The sequence below is a fragment of the Trichosurus vulpecula genome, chromosome 3, assembly GCF_011100635.1.
Source record: "Trichosurus vulpecula isolate mTriVul1 chromosome 3, mTriVul1.pri, whole genome shotgun sequence".
NCBI lineage: Eukaryota > Metazoa > Chordata > Mammalia > Diprotodontia > Phalangeridae > Trichosurus > Trichosurus vulpecula.
Genome location: NC_050575.1, coordinates 260563416 through 260583750, shown reverse-complemented (window position 1 = coordinate 260583750; position 20335 = coordinate 260563416). Strand labels below are relative to the sequence as shown.

General features: G+C 37.1%; 1 protein-coding gene across 2 annotated transcripts in view; it reads left to right on the top strand.

Moving 5' to 3' along the window:
- The window catches only part of FERMT1 (fermitin family member 1), a 57662-nt gene that overhangs the window by 16088 nt on the left and 21239 nt on the right, over window positions 1–20335 (top strand). For both annotated transcript variants that reach the window (XM_036748129.1, XM_036748130.1), the window contains 6 exons: window positions 3381–3527; window positions 4629–4842; window positions 6381–6483; window positions 10201–10308; window positions 11157–11288; window positions 16343–16392. In XM_036748129.1, the coding sequence (XP_036604024.1) occupies window positions 3381–3527; window positions 4629–4842; window positions 6381–6483; window positions 10201–10308; window positions 11157–11288; window positions 16343–16392 (754 nt within the window). The remainder of the gene's footprint in view (window positions 1–3380; window positions 3528–4628; window positions 4843–6380; window positions 6484–10200; window positions 10309–11156; window positions 11289–16342; window positions 16393–20335) is intronic.

Below are 20335 nucleotides of genomic sequence, written 5' to 3'. Positions count from 1 at the left end.
CTCAACATATCCAAAGTAGAACCCACAATATTTCCCCACAAGCTCTACCATTGTCTGAACTTCCTTGTTATTGTTAAGGCAAAACCATCTTCACATTCCCCCAACATGTCCAATCTTTTGCCAAGTCTTCATGTTTCTACCTTCAAAACATGTCCCTTTTTCTTACATAGCTGCCCCCCTGGTAGAGGTCCTTATCCCCTCATGCCTGGAGTACTGCAATAGCCTTTTTGTTGGTTTCTTAGCTTTGAGTCTTTCTCCTCTTCAATCCATCCTTCTCTCAGTTGTTATTTTCCAACTATCTCTCTCCCCTCCCTGCCCCATTCAGTATATTCTAATAGCTCCCTCTTACTTCCTGGATCAAATAAAAGTTTTCTGTTTATTATTTAAAGCCCTTCACAATCTGGCCCCTTCCTATCTTTCTGGTCTTCTTATGCTTTATTCCCTTGCACCTATTCTTCGATATGGCAAAATTGTCTTTCTGACTGTTCCTGGCATATAACACTCCATCTCCCCTACGTATATAATCTCTTCCTGTCGAAGTTTTTTTTCCTTCCAAGCTCAACATAAATGATGCCCTATCCAAGAAGCTTTCCCATATACACTTAGATTAAGATGTTCTTTCCCCCTTCAGTTTTGTCATAGCTGACTAACTCACCTAAGAGCCTATCATATTCTTCCTTGTGTCATACTGATTTGTATATGCATTATGTGCTTTCCTCTACTAGACTATATACTTCTTGAGGGCTGGAGCTGTCTTTTGTTTGTATTCATTTCTCCAGTACCTAGCATAGTACCTTGTGTTTGGTAGGCTCTAATAATTAATTGTTTTCTTAATTGAATTGTTAATTTAGTGTTAAATACACTTTTACTAGAGACTGTCAATTACATTAAAGTGTAATTTGCCAAGCAATGGTTTATGTTCAGAATAAATGGAACTAGACTGAAAATAAATTAGACTTAATTTCCATGAAGCTTTATACCCATCTAATGCCAGATTTCCAAATCTAAAAAGACAAAGGCATGAGACATCCACCAGGAGAAAAAAAAAAAACTTTTCCTTAGGCCATATTAGCATCACTATCACATTTAATGCAATTATATTCAATCCAATCACTTATCACTATTGATATGGTAAATATATTTTTATTGTGTGGATGTGTTGTAATATCACAGTTGCTTCATCAACATTTGGCTCCATTAAATAGTTTTCTCTACAGAAGTCATTTGTGGAACTTTTATTAAATCACCCCAACGGGCTTTGAAGACAAATTGTAAATTACAAGTTCATATAGTTGACTTGTTGACTGACTAGAGTTAATAATCATTTATTAAGCACTAATTATGCGCCTGGTACTTTTCTCAGTACAAAGGATAAAATTCTAAAAAGGCAAAACCTGAGGCTGTCCAAGAGATATGAATTTTACACAGATGCTCTTTCATTACAAAGGGATCCACAAAAGATGGGGAATCCTCCCCGATAAACAACTTCATATTTTGCAGTTAAACAAAGAGTGTGGGAGAACCGCATATGTGAGCCCCCAAAGGAAAAAAATCTACCAGTTTAGTTTATACCATTAATTTCAATAATAAAAGAATGAAGTGCTAAAAATTCTTTGCAACATATAGGAATAGATAAAAGACATACAAAATATCCCCTAGTTTTCAGTAACATACAAATAAGTCAGAGCCTATGCTTGAAAAGACTATTGAATAAACTGCATATTCCATCTATTCTAATAAAATAAAAAGTTTACAGAAAGTAGCAGGGTCAGTAAACAATGAAATCAGTTGAACTTCTTTCCTAAAATCATCTTTGTGATGGTTCTGAAGGGTTGGATTTAGTATTGCCTTTAACTGTCTTCCCATTAATATGTGATTGATGCCAAATCAATATAAATATGCAGTTGGATTAGGAGATGTCTGGTTTAAGGTACCATGGGTTTGATTTTTCTTAGAATTGAGAGGGGGAATGAAAATATACATACTATCCATATTTTTAAAAATTTCTAGTGAATAAGAAAACGTAGCAGAGAGGTCCATACAATTCTGAATTCCTTGTTCATTATGAAGGATGATCAACAGGACCCACTGAGGAACTATCCTTAAAAAGTAGCTTGTGAATGTTTTAAGCACACCCCTGATAAAAGAAAAAGGACAGACTGAATTGACCTCTCAAGGGACCCACTAAGCCTTTTGAGTTTTTGTTGTTGGAGGTCGGGGTAGAATGTATGTTCATACGGGATACAATGCTGCCCTCACTTAATTGAGAAGTGAATACATTCTAGATTTTTAGAGCAAATAAAAAAGGCTTCATGACTATTTCTGGGTCATTATTTTCTCGGCCATTTCTTTAAAAAACTACAATGGAGTTTTGGTATTTCAGCACAATTATTTGTGCTTTGAATTATGCAGTTCAGTTAACCATATTTGTTGATCAGATAATTACCTTATCTTAACTCTGATTCATTTCGCAGCTTGGGGTAACCTCATACAAATCTCTTTACTTGTCTTTATCCCATTTTTCCGTACAAAAATGAAAAAAAGTCATTTATTGCTTAAAAGCTTTCTGAGCAGTGATGATTTCGATTCAGATTCAGTAAGCTTTTATTAAAAGGTCTGTTGTGTGCAGTACAGAGTACGCACTGAGTGCTAGGGCATATACAGTGCTATAGAAATTTGAGCTGTTGTTATTGTTGGCATTATTAAACAAAATAAGTCCCTGCCCTCATACATATTACAGTCTGATTAAGAGGTGAAATGAATACAAATAACTACAGGGTGTTCCTAAAGTCTGGACACATAGGCAAAAATGCATATTTTCAAGAAATGAAATGAATGAAATTTTCAACATTTTATTTAATTGGAATATTAACAAATAATGTCTTCAATACGGTTTCCATCATTTGTGATGCAAAGGTTGATGCTCTTTGCAAGATTCACGTGAACTTGGTGCACTAACTCCACATTTCCTACGTGTCCAGACTTTAGGAACACCCTGTAGGTGTGAAATAATGCATGATAAGTGCATTAGAGGACTATTAATGCCATTGTGTAAAGCTGAGGGAAAAAGGGTCACTATTCACTGTCAGAGGTTTCAAGGAAGGGCAGACATTTGAATTGGGCTAGATGGTAATTTTTTAAAAGTTACTAGGGCAGTGTGGAGGTGGGTAACAGTAGAAACAAAAGCATGGTGACAGGACAATTCAGAATGTGTTAGATAATAGAGTCCAATTTGATTGGAACATTGAATATTTGGAGGAAATTGCTCTGAAATAAAGTTAGTCAGGTTGGGTGGTGCTAGACATGGAAGGAACAAAAGTTTACATTTATTATTACTTTAAAGTCTTGAATGATACTGGTGTTTTTTCTTTGTTCTTAAGATATTAGGAGATCAGAAGAGCTCTCTTTGTTAAAACCATCAGATGATTATTTTAAAAAGAAAAAGAAAAAAGAAAAGAATAACAGAGAGCCTATAATTGAAGACATTTTAAATTTAGACAACTCTCCAACCACTTCAGGTTCTCCAGGTAAGAATATGAGGTAGCTCTGTGTTTATGTTTACATTTCTTATAATCAAGAAAAAAAATTATTCTTGTTCTTTCCTACATAAAAAAAATGCTCTAATTAGGAAACATCCTAAGCTTTGGAATAAACTTATTGAAATTTTCTCTAAGTTTTTTTTAAAGCATTCTTGACAACTTATTAAAGCACTATTATTTTACTAACAATCTACAAATAAATCCAGTGGCATAGCTATAAATTGGAGAGCCACCAATCAAAAATTTCAAAGAGGTCTTGTTTACTGTTTAATAATTATAAAAATGAACAAGCTTCTGTTTCCCTTACAATATAGGGGCTAGCTAGTTGGGCATTATTTATTCCTAGGAATAAGGGAGGAGGAAATTTGTAGCTCCCCTATGCAAAACAAAGCCAAGTGAGTTATTAACACAAACTAGGTACTAATCTTCAGGAAGGGAGTGTTTAATTTAAAGGATTTATCTGCAGTGATTATGGTATGTAACTGGAAAAGAGACTTAAAAGTCTCTACTGACAGTGTAAATTCTCCTTTTTAAGTTACGAGGTAGGGAGTATTCCCCCTATTCTGAAGTCCGGGTGAGTTGACTTGGGACCTTTTCAGCCTCTAGGTCACAAACCCTTTCAGGAGCTATCTCAGAAGTAGCTATGTCTATCCATAAATCCTATAAATGCCTTTTATCTGCAGGTGCTTAGAGACCATGATTCATAATGATTGTGTGAATTTTTTGTTTTTTATTAAACATTTTCATATTTAAAATATGAAATTTGTTTTGGTGAAATAGGGTGGCACAATAAATAGAGAGTTGGTCTTCAGAAGATTTGGCTTTTAGTCCAGTCTCTGAAGCATATTGGCTGTGTGGCCTTGAACTTCTCAGTGCTCCTGGCCTCCCTCTCAGATTACAAATTGCCAAACAGTTGACCATTTGCAGCAGAATTTTTTCGTTGGGAGTTTCTTACAACAATAAATCACAGGTCAAGCTTCCCTCAAACTGTAGCATTAGTGATTTGATATTGTTTTTAATGAGGTATATCCTTAGATTGTTTTTACCCTCAAATGCCGTATTATGTTTTGTATTCTCTTTGCCTTACAGTAAGTCCTGGCTTATACAGTAAAACAATGACTCCTATTTATGATCCTGTCAATGGAACACCTGTTTCTTCTACCATCACTTGGTTCAGTGATAGTCCTCTGACAGAACAAAGCTGTAACATCCTTGCTTTCAGCCAGCCCAGTCGATCACCAGAAACACTTGCTGAAATGTTCCAGCCTCGGTCTCTAGTTGATAAAGCCAAACTTAATGCAGGGTAAGGATATCTCTCCTCATTGTGCCATTGTAAGCTGATATTGGCATGATAACATAAATGCTTATGTTGGCCCAGGTGCTGTGTACTTTTAAAAAAAAATCCGTGCTGATTTTGAAATGAAAGTCAAAATTTGAACCTTTAAGTAAATTTAAAAATTTGATGAACTTGACATACCCAACTTGTATATTGTTTTCTACTGTATCTCTGTGGTTGAAGTGGAAGGAGAGTCATGCAGAACTTCTAAGGCCATACTGTTCTTGAAAGGGTGTCTTCAAAGCCACTTCTTTATGGATGCTTTCTTATACCATTTTGTTTGTTTAATGTATTGAGTGAATATGAACAGCCTGCAACAGATAACAGATAAGGAACTTGAACTGGATGTCATCAGGGAAATATTTTAACCAAAAAAAGGGGGTTTCTAATATGGTCAGAACAAGGAATAGTAGCCAGACAGCCCAGATCCTCTGCTGATAGCCTCAAAATGTCAAGTAAAAGTGAGGAATTGTGAGGTCCCACTGTGGTGAACTTCTGGGAGAACATGGAAGAGAGTTGTATAAGATGAGCAGACACGAATGGGCTGTTCTATCATTAGAGGGGTCATGCACATGAATGGGATCACAAATGTGTTTAAGAATCTTAAGTATAGTATGTAACAATAATACCAACAACCCCACATACAGCACTTTTAGGTTTATGAAGTACTTTACAAATATTATTTCATTTTATCCTCACAACAACTCAGAAATAGGTTCTGTCATTATCCCTATTTTACAGATGAAGAAACTGAGGCAAATAGAGGTTAAAGTGATTTGCCCAGGGTCACATAACTAGTAAGTGTCCGAGGTGGGCTTTAAGCTCAGCTCTTCCAGATTCAAAGCCCAGTGCTTTGTCTACTACACCACCCACCTGCCATTATATACTGAGCATTCCACTTATTTCTGGAAGCCTATAGTCCTTTCTCTTAAACTTTTGGTTTTGTTTTTTGCTTTAAGAAATAAGATACAGTTTGTGAGTTGAGCAGGATAGGGGAAGTGAAGTCCTAAATTCTAGACCCGATTTCACTAACGTAGGATCTTGGAAAAGTCATATTTCATTTAACCTCTCCAAACCGCAATTTCATCAGCCATCAAATGGAGATGAAAATTTCTGCCCAGCCTACCTCACGGGATTTTTGTAAGGATCGGTGAAATCTTTTGAAAACGACAAAGCATTATGCAGCTCTAAGTTATTACTGTTAAGTAGTCTTCTTCATCAGTTACCTATTTGGCTCAATCATTCTTGTCCAGTGACTTTATTTCAAGAATCTAAGCATGGTGGAAAGAAGACTGGATTTGAAGTCCAAGGACTTGAGTTCAAATTTCACCTCTACTGTCTGTGTTTCTTCGGGCAAATCACTTATATCTCTGGTCCTTAGTATCCTCATCTTTACATTGAGGGGTAGGAGTGTGGGACAGATGTCCTCCTAAGGCCCTTTCTAGCTTTGTTTATGATCCCATGAAATTAATTTCCTTTTTAACTCAGTTGTTTTCTTTTTTCAGTTGGCTAGACTCATCCCGTTCTCTTATGGAACAAGGCATTCAAGAAGATGAGAAACTATTGTTACGCTTTAAATACTACACATTCTTTGACTTGAATCCCAAAGTAAGATCTTATTTTCTGGACACATTCAAATGTCAAAATGTAAATTCCAAGCGTTAAAAAATTATAGTGAAAATAAACGGATAGTCCAATATCTATTTAGCGATCCTATTTTTAGAATGACAAAATGTGTTTAGTGTTTTGCATTTCAGCATTGTGTTTTGTTTGACCATTATAACCAGCTCTTAGCTAGAATTTAGTAGGTGTCATAGGCATTTTCCAGTTTCTTCTCTCCTCCCTTTTATTGAAATCCCATTTATCTTTTAAAGCCTGACTCTTTCCAAAGACACCCTCTCTGATTTGTCTAGCCCACATGGAGCACTCTGTTCTTGGATGTGCTCTTCTACTTCTAGCAAAAGGTGAAAGATTTATTGAAAATAAAGAAAACCCTGAATACTTCCAATAAGTACCATGCTGTTGAGGACCGAACTTGTCTCATTTGTTTCCTATCTGTTGGTGGTGGTGTCTCTCCTGCTAGCCACTGTTGAGGACTGTACTGATACTTTTTCTGTATCCTCCACCATGCTGAGCCATAGCAAATGTTCACTAAATGCTTGTTTGGGTAATTGATATAGCACAGTAAGTGTGAATCCTGATTGAATCAGACGTGGTTGATATGTGACCCTGTCACAACTTTCTGGCTAGAGAGAAGCCCTTGGGCTTATTAGTCTTTGAGTCCCAAAATGCCCATACTGTTGTCCTTCTTTGTCAGTACCCATTGCAAATTTTCTGCAGAATTTTTGAAGGTGAATTAAAATTGCCCTTTAATATTAAGTATCCAGATGAGTTGAGTTCTTACATGAATATTAAACATGGCCTGGTTATGTGAAACATAAACATGAAGGTGACTAGGAATATTATTTTGGTTCTTCATAGAGGGAACCAAGTAATAATCAAAGATGGGGACAGCGTGAAGAACTCTTTTCAACAAGCCAAAAGGATTAATGGAAAGAAGAACATTGAGCTGGAGCAGTTGAGACAATTGGGGGAGGGATGATGGAGAAATACTTTTTACTGTATAAAAAAGAGACAAAGTCTAGGTTTGGCAGGGAAGGAAGAAGAAAAGCAGAGAGATTAACATGGTAATGATGACTATCCTTTCCAAATTTGCAAACAGATTGATAAAGGCTTGAATATCATCAGTGACACAATAGAAGTTGTGGACAAACAATCAAAGACATGAATTTAAAATTTACCTGAAACAATAACAATAAAGAACTAGACTCAGAGGTAGGGAACCTGTGGCCTCGAGGCCATACGTGGCCCTCTAGGTCCTCAACTGTGACCCTTTGAATCCAAACTTCACAGAACATATAATAATAAAAGGATTTGTTCTGTAACACAGACTCAGTCAAAAGGCCATACCCAAGGACCTAGAAGGCCACATGTGGCTTCCAGGCCGAAGGTTTCCTACCCCTGCCCTAAGATGTCCTCAGAAACAATATTTGAAAATCACTATTCTTGGTTCTCCAGCCATCCTCTGACTTACTGAAAGCTTTGTATCTAATTTTACCTTTATCTCTTCACAACTCCAGTAAGAGACGTGTCTGAACAGTATTCTACATTACCTACTTATCTGGCAGTGTAATTTGCTGATTTTGGCATAACTAAAATGTTTACCTCATGTTCATAATCTTTTCTCCAAGAAACTATGATTATGTGTAAATGACAGGTGAAACATAGAAAATGATAGCACCACACAGAGCTGGAAAGGACCTCAGAGGCTATTTAGTACAACCCCTATTCAGACTCAGATCCATGATTCAGATCATGAATCCCACCAAGGGTATCCCAAACAAATAGTCATCTGGCCTCTTGATTGAAGAATCCCAGAGATAAACAACTCCCTGCACCCAGGGGGAGTCCATTCCATTTTGGGAAAGCACTAATTGTTAAAAAGTTTTTTCTTTACATTGAACTAAAATCTACTTTCCTGTAACTTCCACCCATTGTTTTTAGTTCTCCCATTTATGACCAAGCAGAATAAAAATATTTTATCTCTCATGTGACATTGTAAGTGTAAGCTAATGATAATTCCTTTTGGGGACTGTCTCAGCCCCTTATTTTCTATTCATTTTTCTTCCACCTACCTACTATTCACCATTTTCACTATTTATTAACATAGTCACCAGCTCTGGTCCCAGACCAAGCCCTGCTTGGTCACTGTTTGGGCCCTGATTGGCTCAGAATGAATGTAAATGACAACTGTTTCTATTATGGTCAGAAACCCTTAGGGTCTTCCCCTCCCAGATCTTTTTTTTTTTTAAGAGGCCATTCTTTGCCTCATTTTTTTAAAGTCTTAATCACTGAATGGGCACTGCCTCAGCCAAACTGAGACCAGTTAAAGATCTTACTCAGCTTGAAAAGGCCAAGGTCCCCCTCTGTATCCTGGGCCTTCTTTAGTTGTCCTAATCCGTATATGGCCAGTGGACCCAGATGGCTATGGAGGAGAAAGTGAGTCTGGTGACTTTGCATAGCCCTCCGTCACGTAAATCCAATTCACATGTATGTCATGGCATCACCTCCCTGATGTCATGGTCCTCTTTTCAAGAAGGAAGGACAAACAACAAAGGAGCAAAGAAAGAGATGGAACAGATTAATACCCTTGACTTCTTATCATCAGTAACCCTTGAAAACTTTTTCATGAGAATGAGATCTAGATTAAGGGTTAAAACAAATAGAGGGGGCAAGGATCATAGTTTCTGTGTCTTTGTACAAGCCCTCTCCCTAATTAATAGATGTAGTTGACTATAGTTGACATCTTAGTGTGTTGCACTATCTACAATGCAGATACTTTTAATAAACGTTTGAACCAATGAACGAATGAATAAATGGATTTAATCTAAGATTCGCAGGTTAAGAAATATAGTCTTTTCCACTATTGCATTGTGGGTGGAGTTGTGAACTGATCCAACCAGCAATTTGGAACTATGCCCAAAGGGCTATAAAAATGTGCATATCCTTTGACCCAGCAATACCACATTTAGGGCTATATCCCAAAGAAATCATACAAGGGGGAAAAGACCCATTTGTACCAAAATATTTATAACGGTTCTTTTTGTGGTGGCAAAGAATTAGAAATCAAGGGGATGCCCATTAATTGGGGAGCGGCTAAACAAATTGTGGTATATGAATGTAATGGAATGCTGTTGTGCTATATAAGAAATGAGGAGCAGATGGACTTTATAAGAACCTGGAGAAACTTACGTGATTTGATGATGAGTGAAGGGAGCAAAACCAGGAGAACATTGTACACAACCACAGACACATTGCTTCTGTGATGACTAACTTTGATAGACTTGGCTCTTCTCAACAATGCAAGGTACTAAGACAGCTCCAAAAGACTCATGATGGAAAAGACTATCCATATCCTGAGAAAAAGTTGCAAAAGTCTGAATGCAGATTGAAGCATACTATTTGCTCCCTCTTTTTTTAAAATTTAATTTTATTTATGGTTTTGTTTCATCCTTCTCATGATTCATTTCATTGGTTATAATTCTTCTTTACAACTTGGTTATTGGGAAAATAAGTTTAATGTGAAGGTGTATGTAGAACCTATATCAGATCACATGCCGTCTTGGGTGGGTTTAGAGGGGGGAGAAAATTTGGAATTCAAAAACTTGTGGAACTGAGTATTGTAAACTAAAAATAAAATAAATAATATGTGTCTTAAAAAAGAAATATCTTTTCTCTCTAAACTCTTTCCCCTTTTAACCACAGTATGATGCTGTTCGAATAAACCAACTTTACGAACAAGCCAGGTGGTCCATTCTTTTAGAAGAAATTGACTGCACTGAGGAGGAGATGTTGATCTTTGCTGCTTTACAGGCATGTATCAGGTGCTGAGTACCCTTTTCAGCAAGTGGGCAAAGAGTTGGAGCCATAATAAGAATCCGTTGGGGAAATCTATTATCATGCCATCTTGCTTAAAGTTTTCAATCTTGTGAGTTTTTTTTCTCTTCAGTGAGGGTATAGGAAGTAGGGTATTTTTACATTTTAAAATGGTCCACATAAATCACAAAAAATAATACATCTGTGTATGTATACATATATGTAAGTATATATTTATACATATATGCACATATGTATATGCACAAATATTTGTGTGTGTGCTCACTTTAAGAATCTCCAGGTATTCTTTCCACTGATGAAGATTACAACTTTGTAAATGATTTTCAAAAATTGTTCTAGCTGAAACATTCACTTACAGTTGGTGAGCCTCTCCAAACTAAGCTAAGCTGGTTCTTTTGGACAACAGACGTACAGTCCATCTTGAAATCATTGCAATTTGGTAGGGCTGTTGTTTTGAGCCTTTTCATTACCCATGGTCACCTGCACATCATGATAAAGCATCATGGTAAGACTGAAGTACAAGTCACACGTGTGTATAAGGAGGCCTTATTCTTTCTATGCTAGAATCTAAAGGAATTCGTCCCATGACAATAGAAAAATTAATGGGGGGTTAATTATGATTTTATAGGTTTTACATAATTTCCAAAAATCTCAGAATGACCTATATAAAAGGATTATGTTAAAGTCCCTGCATATTTCAAAGAATGTTCACTGTTATTGTCTATTTGATATTCAGATGAGGCAAGGATTAGCAATATAAATTTTGGGTGCTAAAATAATATTTTTGTGTTTATGGCATTTACAAAATGTCCTCTTTTTTTTAGTATCATATAAGCAAATTGTCATTGTCATCAGAAACTCTGGATTTTACAAACGAGTCTGAAGTGGATGAAGTAGAAGCTGCCCTCTCTAACCTGGAAGTCACATTAGAAGGTGGAAAAACAGAAAACATTTTGGTATGAGTTTCCCTTGTGTGAAATGATTTCAAAAACAATGACTGTTTTTATACTTATAAAAACAAATTGATCCTTCAATTTTGTTTTAGAACATTTAACCTAATTTTTCAAAAGAAAAAAATTCTCTATGGGCATTTAAATTCATTTTTCTAATTTGTCTGTCTGGGAGAAAAAAGGCTTAAGCTATGTCTCTTGGAGGGGACACTTTGAATGGAATTGAGATATTCAGGATTATTTGACCACAAAAATAATTTGTATGGTTTTCAAATGACTCATCTGTTAAAATGAGGGCTTCTGGAAAATGGTCCCAATTTTCAAACAGACACAATGATGGAAGAGTACTATTTGCCAGAACTGCTGATTTTCTGTTTCTGTGATAATTCTTTAGGACAAGATCCTCAAAATTATGTGAAAGCACATAATAATTGTTTGCTGTGAATTTTTTCTGCTGGATTGCTCACTCATCAGGTCAGAAGAGACAGCATTTCCAGAGAGGCAAAATGTAGCATATGTATAAAGTTATTAAAAATGTCATTTTTTTAAAGTTGTATTTTTCACTTGAAAAATGATGTCCCCAATGCATTCCAAATAAAAATAATTTGGCCTAACAAGAAAGGAAGGAAGGGAGGGAGGGAGGAAGGAAGGAAATTAGTTCTCAGTCTTGGGTGTAAACCCATCACTAAGACCTGAATGCACCTTCACAGATAGTAGATATATACATTTAGAGGATTAACAGCCACAACAAACAAACACTAAGCTTTGTGCAAGGAATAAAGTCAGGATGTGGGAATAGAAAGAAAAAAAAAGTGAAACCTCAAGGAGCTCTTCTAGTAGAGGATCTGGGGGTTGGGAAGAATACAACATGTGCACAGATAAATATTAGTTGGAAGAGGGACAGTGCCCTAATGCGGGCATTCACAGAAGGCATCATGAAAGAAGTGGCATTTGGGCGGAGCTTTAACGGATTATAGCAGGCAAAGATAACAGTGGATTCCCGGAAAAAGACAATAACTTGTGAGAAGGCACGCATATGAGAAGGGGATTGCATCTGGATCAGAGAGTTCCAGAAGGGGAGCAGTAAAAAGGAGGCAAAGAGTAGTTCAAAAAGTACTAGACTTAGATTCTGAAGGCCTGAGGACAAATCTCGCCTCAGACCCTTACCAGCTTACGTGAACAGGGCAAGTGACCTAGCCTCTCACAGCTTCGTTGTCTTTATCTGTAAAATGAAGTTAACAGTCCTTACATCAGGTAGTTCATAGAGTTTCTGTCTGTCAGCCTTGAAGTACTATCTCCATTTGAATTACTATTTTTAAAAGTGGGTTGGAAGCTGGCTTGGAAGGCCTTCTATGCCCAGGCTAAGGAGTTTATATTTTATCCTAGAGGATATCCTAATAGGAAGACACTGGAAGTTTTGAACAAGAGAGGGATGTGCTCCAATTTGTCCATTTGGAAGACTGTTTTGACAGTTGTTGGAACATAGATTGGAGAAAGGAGGCTTGAAACAGGAAGACCAAGTTAGAGGCCTTTAGTAATCTGGGGGAGAGGTGATAAGGGCCTGAATTAGGGTCACAGCTATATGATTGGAGAGAAAGTGGTGGGTATGAGAGACATTGTGGAGATAGAAGTGACAAGACTTAGCAAGTGATTCTGTTTTACCGTTGCAGAAGTCTCAAAGTAATGCATCTCCTGTTAAGGAACGGAAAGAGAGCAAACATTTATTTAGCACTTACCATGTGCCAGGCACTGTGTGGAGTACTTTACAAATATCAACTCCTTTGATTCTCACAACAACCCTGTGAGGTAGTTACTGTTATTATCACCCCCATTTTACTGAAAACTAAGGCAGACAGATCCAGTGACTTGTCCAGGGTCACACAGCTAGTAAGTATCTGAGCTGGGATCTGAACTCCTGAATCCAGACCCAGTACTCTGACCACTGTGCTGCCTAGCTGCCTCTGAGGACCAATAAATTAACATGGTAGATAGAAAGAGCACTGGACCGGGAATCAGGACACATGGCTCTGTAACCATGCGTGACTTGTGGCTAGTCACTTAACCTATGTGTGATTCCTCTTCTGCAACATAAGACTAATTTGGCAGCATTTGCCCTACCTATTTCAATGACTTTCTGTGAGGATTAATTGAAATAATGGACTGGCATATTATAGAATGTTTCAAAACCATTTTGAAGAAGAAAGAGTTAAGAAATTTGAAATTTGAAACACACTAAGACTATTAAGGGGTATAAACAAAACAAAACAAAAAAACTCCAGTAAAATTTCATTCCCTTCGGAGCTTTTTAAATGGATCTGCGGAGAAACACTTCCACCAGCAGTGGGATCACCACCCCTGTTTGATTCAGTCACTGATTTTCTACTACCTTTTGTTTGCCTTCTTTATCTTAGAAATAATTATGATATTTACACGTGATGAGAGAGGAAGTGAGCTGTTTGCACACAATTGCTGACCTATAAAGAGTAAGAAGGAAAAAGAAAAAGGTCCTGTGAGATAACAAGAATTACACATTTTGTGTGTGTGTGTGTGTGTGTGTGAGCACATTTTCTTAATCTAAAGACTTTAAATGGGAAGTTCACTTCAACAAGCATTTATTATGTGCATACTGTGTACGAGACGGAAGAGAATAATAATTGTCATTTATATAGCAGTTTTAAAGTTTGCAAAGCATTTTTTACCCATTATCTCCCTCAGACCTCCAAAGAATGCCATGAAGGAGGTTTGGCAGGCATTGTCATGCCTGTTGTACTATGAGGAAGTAGGCTCAGGGAGGTTACCTGACCTACCTGTTGGCACACAGCTAGTAAGAATCACAGATAGGATTTAACCCAAGTCTTCCCTCACCTCCAAGTTCAGTTCCGGACCCAAAACTGTTTAAGTTAGTGTCTATACTCTATAAGTTAGTATCATAGAAAAACAAACACCTGAGAAAAAGTATATGCCAAATAAATAAATTTGGAAAACTCCCATTGTATCCGCTTCAGAAATGAATATGAAAAAATCAGTACTGATACTACATTGAAAGTAGAGTTTCCATGTTGAGGAGTACTGACACTTACTGGGAATGTAGTTGATTTGAAATGGAAGCTACAGTGCCACTATTCCCATGGATCGGTATGCCACTCTATGTGAGACTTGAATCATAGCTACATGGTAAAGTAGAAGGAGAAAGAGGGCAGTTGGGTGGCTCAGTGGGTAGAGCACTGGGCTTGGAAGTGGGAATACTCATCTTCATGAGTTCAAATCTGGACTCACACATTTATGCTAGCTGTGTGATGCTGGTCAAGTCAGTTCCCTCATCTGTAAAAATGAGCTGGAGAAGGAAATGGCAAATCACTCCAGTATCTTTTCCAAGAAAACCCCAAATGGTGTCATGGAGAATCAGAGACGACTGAAAACAAGGTAGAAAGAGCACTGGCTCTGCCATCAGAGGACCTGGGTTTAAATCCTTCTTCTGACATTTATTAGCTATGTGACCTTGGGCAAGAGTAAGTCACTAGCATGTTCCTCCCCTCATCTCACCCATACCCCCTGTTCTCAGGGTCTTATGAAATGGGAAAGTTGGACTAGGTAGTATGAATTCTCTTCTTCTAGATGTCATTTAATTTAATTGAATGCCATTTAATTGGACTAAATGCTATGGATACAAAAACACAAGTGAAACAGTCATTCTCTCAAGGAGCCCACATTCTGTGAAACAACATTTATCACAGATATGGAGCTAAAAGGTGCTTCTAGTGCAACGCCTTCATTTTACAGATAAGGAAACTGAGGATCGGGGAGGTTAAATGAATTGACCCAAGGTCACATATGTAAGAAGTAGGATTGAACCTGGGATATTGCTTCCTGTACACATAAGTATATGCAAAATAAATATATGCTACTTGGTTGGGGACTAAGAAAGGCTTTATTTAGAACAGGGGTTCTTAACATTTTTTGGTATTTATATACACACACACATCTCCATTGGCAGTGCAATGAAACCTTTGACTCCTTTCTCATAATAATATTTTTAAATGCATAAAATACAGAGGATCATATTGAAGTTGTTCATTCATTTTAGTTGTGTCCAACTTTTTGTGATTCCTTTTGGGTTTTTTGGCAAAGACACTGCAGTTTTTTTTGCATTTCCTTCTCCAGCTCATTTTATAGATGAGGAAACTGAGGCAAACAGGGTGAAGTGACTTTCCCAGGGTCACACAGCTAGTAAATATCTGAGTCTGTATTTCAACTCAGGAAGAAAAGTCTTTCTGACTCCAGGCACTCTTATCTACTGAGATACTTAGGTGTCCTTGTATTAAACGACTGTTATCAAAATATTTTTGAAAATAAAAATAAAACGAGTTCAAGTTAGAAACCTTTGATGTAGAAAGTGTTTGTCTGATATGAGTCTTGAAGGGAAACCAGGAATTCTAAGAGATAGAGGTGAGGAGGGAGCCTATTCCACGCATGGGGGATGATAGCCAATGCGAATTTACAGAGATGGGAGGTTGAGTATCATGTATGAAGAGCGAGGCGGCCTTAAGGCTGGCTGGACCACAAGTGTGTAGAGGATAGTAAAGTTTAAGAAAACTGGAAGGGTAAAAGGATGAAAGCTTTTAAATGTCAGAGGAACTTCTATTTGACCCTAGAGTTTTGAATCTCTGGTCCTATAATTAGCATTGCTTCTCACATATTGCCTACACTGGAAAGAAAATAGGAGACAGTAGTGCTTTTTGGGTAACTCAGTCTTTGGATATTGTTCTATGAAGTCAAGCAATAGACTTTAATTTTAAAAGATGCACTTATATAGTGAAATGAACTTCGAACAGTTTGTTCCGTGGTAGTAATCTGATCCATGATGTTGATTTCTGCATAATTTAGAGATCATTTAAAAACAGAATTTTAAACATATTGAGAAATTATTGAGTCATTTTGAAAAACAGTTCTAAAATTTACTTTTTTCTTTAACCTTACTTATTGAGTGTTTTTTAACTCGTGTGAAAAATTCTTCCTCTTATAAAATTACTGCTGATAAAAAGCTGTGTTCTTCTCCATAGGAGGACATTACAGACATACCAAAGCTTGCAGACTATCTCAAATTATTTAGGTGAGTAACTAAAATGGTTACATAGAAGAACTGAGAAATCACTGGTAATCAAGGTTTGTGGATAAGGAATTCTTTGCTATTTTTTGTCTAAACCCAGCCCCATGTTGACAAAAATGAATCATCGACTCTCTCTTCCTCTGAGCACCAGTCAAGGCCCCAAATCGGAGTTACGGGTTATATGACACAATAGGGGAACAAAGCACTTTGGTGCTTTGAGTTTTCATACTACTCTTTGACAAAATAGGAATAATATCTAGTAAGTGGCAGTCCTACTATAATACTTCAGTGATCAAAATTACTTACATAAAAGGTTTTGCCTTAATTTTGAGAAGCAAAGGCTCCAGTGGATAGGGGTGAGCACTGCACTTAAGAGAGTGGTATGATGTTATCTTTCTCTGAATTCAGATAGCCTTCACCGTCACCCTACTTAAAGACTTGCTAGGTTGTCGGAGTTTTTTCCTGTAAAAGAAGTGATTGTCAAGTCTGTGATAATGCTGAAGGAGTGTTAAGATGAAAGAAATGAAACTTCTTTGAAGTTATATCAGTTACTTATGCCATATTATGATTTGTTGATCTTTCTCAGCAAACAGACTTAGAGCGCTTAACTTCAAAAAAAAAAAAAAAACCCCGCAACACTGGCAGGTTTGTTTATAACCAAGTCAAAGGGCAGAGGAAAGACTTTCAAAAAAAGTTCGATGAATAATAACATATAAGTGTAACACAGATGTTCAAAGGGTGTTTTCTTATATTGTATTTCTGATACTGAATCAGTCATGGACAATATTTTGTGATTCTGGCCATGGATTTATATAGGTATAATCCTGTATTTCCCCCTTTTTCACAAATATGCTGAAAACAAAGTTATAATTGGAAACTCAGTTATCTAGAGATTAGTTTGCTATATTCTTTAGCCATGTTGTTAGTCTAGATTATTAAAAACCAAAATTGGTTTCAATTGGTAGTTAGAGAATTATGAGATAGTGTTTCAAATTGTTTAGAGATCTAGTCTCTAGAGGAGGACCAGGTAGAGAGGGCAGGTGCTGATCTTCTTCAGTAGACATAAATTTCTCAGCCTGCATTTCCTATATTTTTCTCTTTTTTTTTTGGAGGGGGGAAGACAGGGCAATTGGGGTTAAGCGACTTGCCCAAGGTCACACAGCTAGTAAGTGTGTCAGGTGTCTGAAGCCAGATGTGAACTCAGGTCCTCCTGACTCCAGGACTGGTGCTCTACTCACTGTGCCACCTAGTTGCCCCCTGAGTTTCCTATATTGATGAAATCATGGGTCCAGACTAAAAAAGGAAAAAGAAAACAAGTCATAGTATTGCAAAATTTCAAAGTCTCAGAAATCTAGCCTATACCTGAACAAGAATCTCCCCAATAATGTATCCATTGAATATTTTCTTGAAGACTTCGAGTGAAGGTAGAACCATTTGCCTCCAATTCATTTTGGTGGAACTATAATTGTTTGGAAGTTTCTCCTTAATTAAAACTTAATTTCCTTTTTTTTAACTTCAATTTAACAAGCATACATTAAGGACCTACTATATACTACAGTTCTGTGCTAGGTACAAGCACACATACACACAAAATACAGCCATTCCTGCCTTCAAAGATCTCGAATTCCATTGGGAGAATATTACCTGTATACAAGGAAGTATCTGCCAAATTCATCCTTCTTCTGCCCTTTAGGGCCAAGCAGAACAAATTTCATCCTTCTTCTAAGGGGTAGCTATTTAAATATTAGAAGAGAACTATCATGTCCACACCAAGTCCTTTCTTCTTCAGGCTAAACTTTCCCACTTCCTTCAGTACATCTTCATGTGACATGTTCTCCAGGTTCTTCCCCAACTGGGAGCCCTCCTATGGACCCTCTCCACATTGGTGCCATAGAATCATAGGATCATAGGTTTAGAGCTAAACGAGACCTTGGACATTTTACACCTCTGATTTTAAAGAAGAAACTGAGCTAAAGAAGTTAAGTTAGTAAACATTTATTAAGCAGCTATTATTTGCCAGATATTGTGCTAAATGCTAGGAATACTAAAAAAGGCAAAAGATAGTTCCTTCCCTCAAAGAGCTTACAGTCTGATGGGAGAGATATTTGGCAAATAAATATATACAAAGTTGGCTACAAACCTAATAAATAGGAAATAATTAGCAGAGGGGAGGCACTAGAACTAAGAGGGCTTGGTAAGGACTTCTTATAAAAGGTAGGATTTGGTTGAGATTTAAAGGAAGCCAGGTCACCAGGGTAGTAAGGGGCAGAGCCAGAATTCAAAACAATTCTGAGACCAGAAGCACGAACTCTGTTCTGCACCTCTTTGTCAATGTCCTTCCTAAAATGGGCCACTCAGAGCTGAAACCATTTGCCAGAGGTAGCCTGACTGGGGCATACCGCTGCAGGGCTATAATCTCCCTGTTTCTACTTCTCTTACTTCAGCCTAATACCATATTAGTTTTATCTTTTGGCTGCCATGCCATACTTTTAACTCATATTGAGTTTGCTCTCTATTAAAACCCCCAAATCTTTTTCAGATAAACTGCTACCTGATCATACCTCCCTTGTCTTATATTTATGAAGTTTGGATTTTTTTAAACCAAATATAAGACTTTGCAATTATCCCTCTTAGTTTAATCTTTATTTTAAAAAATATATTATTATGAACATGACAGACATTGACAAATATAAACATTTTCTTGTGTAAAGAAGACAAATTGAGACTTGCTTTCGACACTGTGAAGCTCTATTGTTTTAGCTTAGTGGTTTTTTGTTTTTGTTTTTAATATATATTAAATTTCACAAGGTAGTTCCAACACTGCTCTCATTGACTGTATCCCACTGTGAACTTCCTTCTACTTTCATACAGAGGCAGCTGTAAGGGTATGTAAGAGCCGCTGGGTGGCACAGGGGTTTAGAGCACCAGGCCTGGAGTCACAAAGACCTGTGTTTACGTGTAGCCTCATACAGTTACTAACATAAGTGTGACCAACGGCAAGTCATTTAGCCTCTGTTTGCCTCAGTTTCCCCATGCATAAAATAGGTGTGGTAATAGCACCTATCTTCCAGGGATGTTGTGAGGGTCAAATGATAATTATAGAGCACTTACTACAGTGCTTGGCACATAGTAAATACTATATAAATGTTAGCTATTGATACTAGCCGTATTGTTTCCATACATGTATATACATGTATTTGACATTTTATTGACATTTTTGTTTACTTTTTTGGAATCACTATCACAAGCCCAACTTTGTAACAATTAAACGAAGCTAAACCTACCTACTCACTGGCCTTGTTTGAAAATGTAAGTCTCATTTTGCACCTCTAGAATCACCTGTCTGGCAGGAGGTGTGGATCATCATCAGTCTTCTCTAGTCATGAATAGTCATCACATTGAGCATAGTTTTTAAGTCCTTTACAATCATTTTCTTTTTGTAGTCATTGTATAAGTTGTTCTGTTTCTGATCACATGGTTCTGCAGCAGTACATACAAGTCCCACCCCTAACCCCCTGGTTGCTCTGAATGCTCCCTTTTTCTTTCAAAAACTATTCCATTACAATCACATACCATAATTTGTTCAACCATTTCTCCAAAGATGGGAATTTGCTTTGTTTCCAGTTGTGGTTTTGTGTGTGTGTGTGTGTGTGTGTGTGTGTGTGTGTTTAAGTTAGGGGTTTTTTTTTTTTACTATAACAGAAATTGCTATTATAAATGCTTTTCTGCAAGTAGATATACAATGTGTATGCATATTGTGTATATGTATACAATAATATTTACATTGTTCTTTCCTTCTTTCTTTGAGTTCTTTGGTGTTGCTAGGTCAGCAGTTTTATATCCGTTAGTGACTTTTTTTGGCTAGAGTACCAAATTGCTTTTTTCAGTGATTGGATCAATTCACAACTCAAAAGGTCATGAATGTGCTTGTCCCATCCTAGCTCCT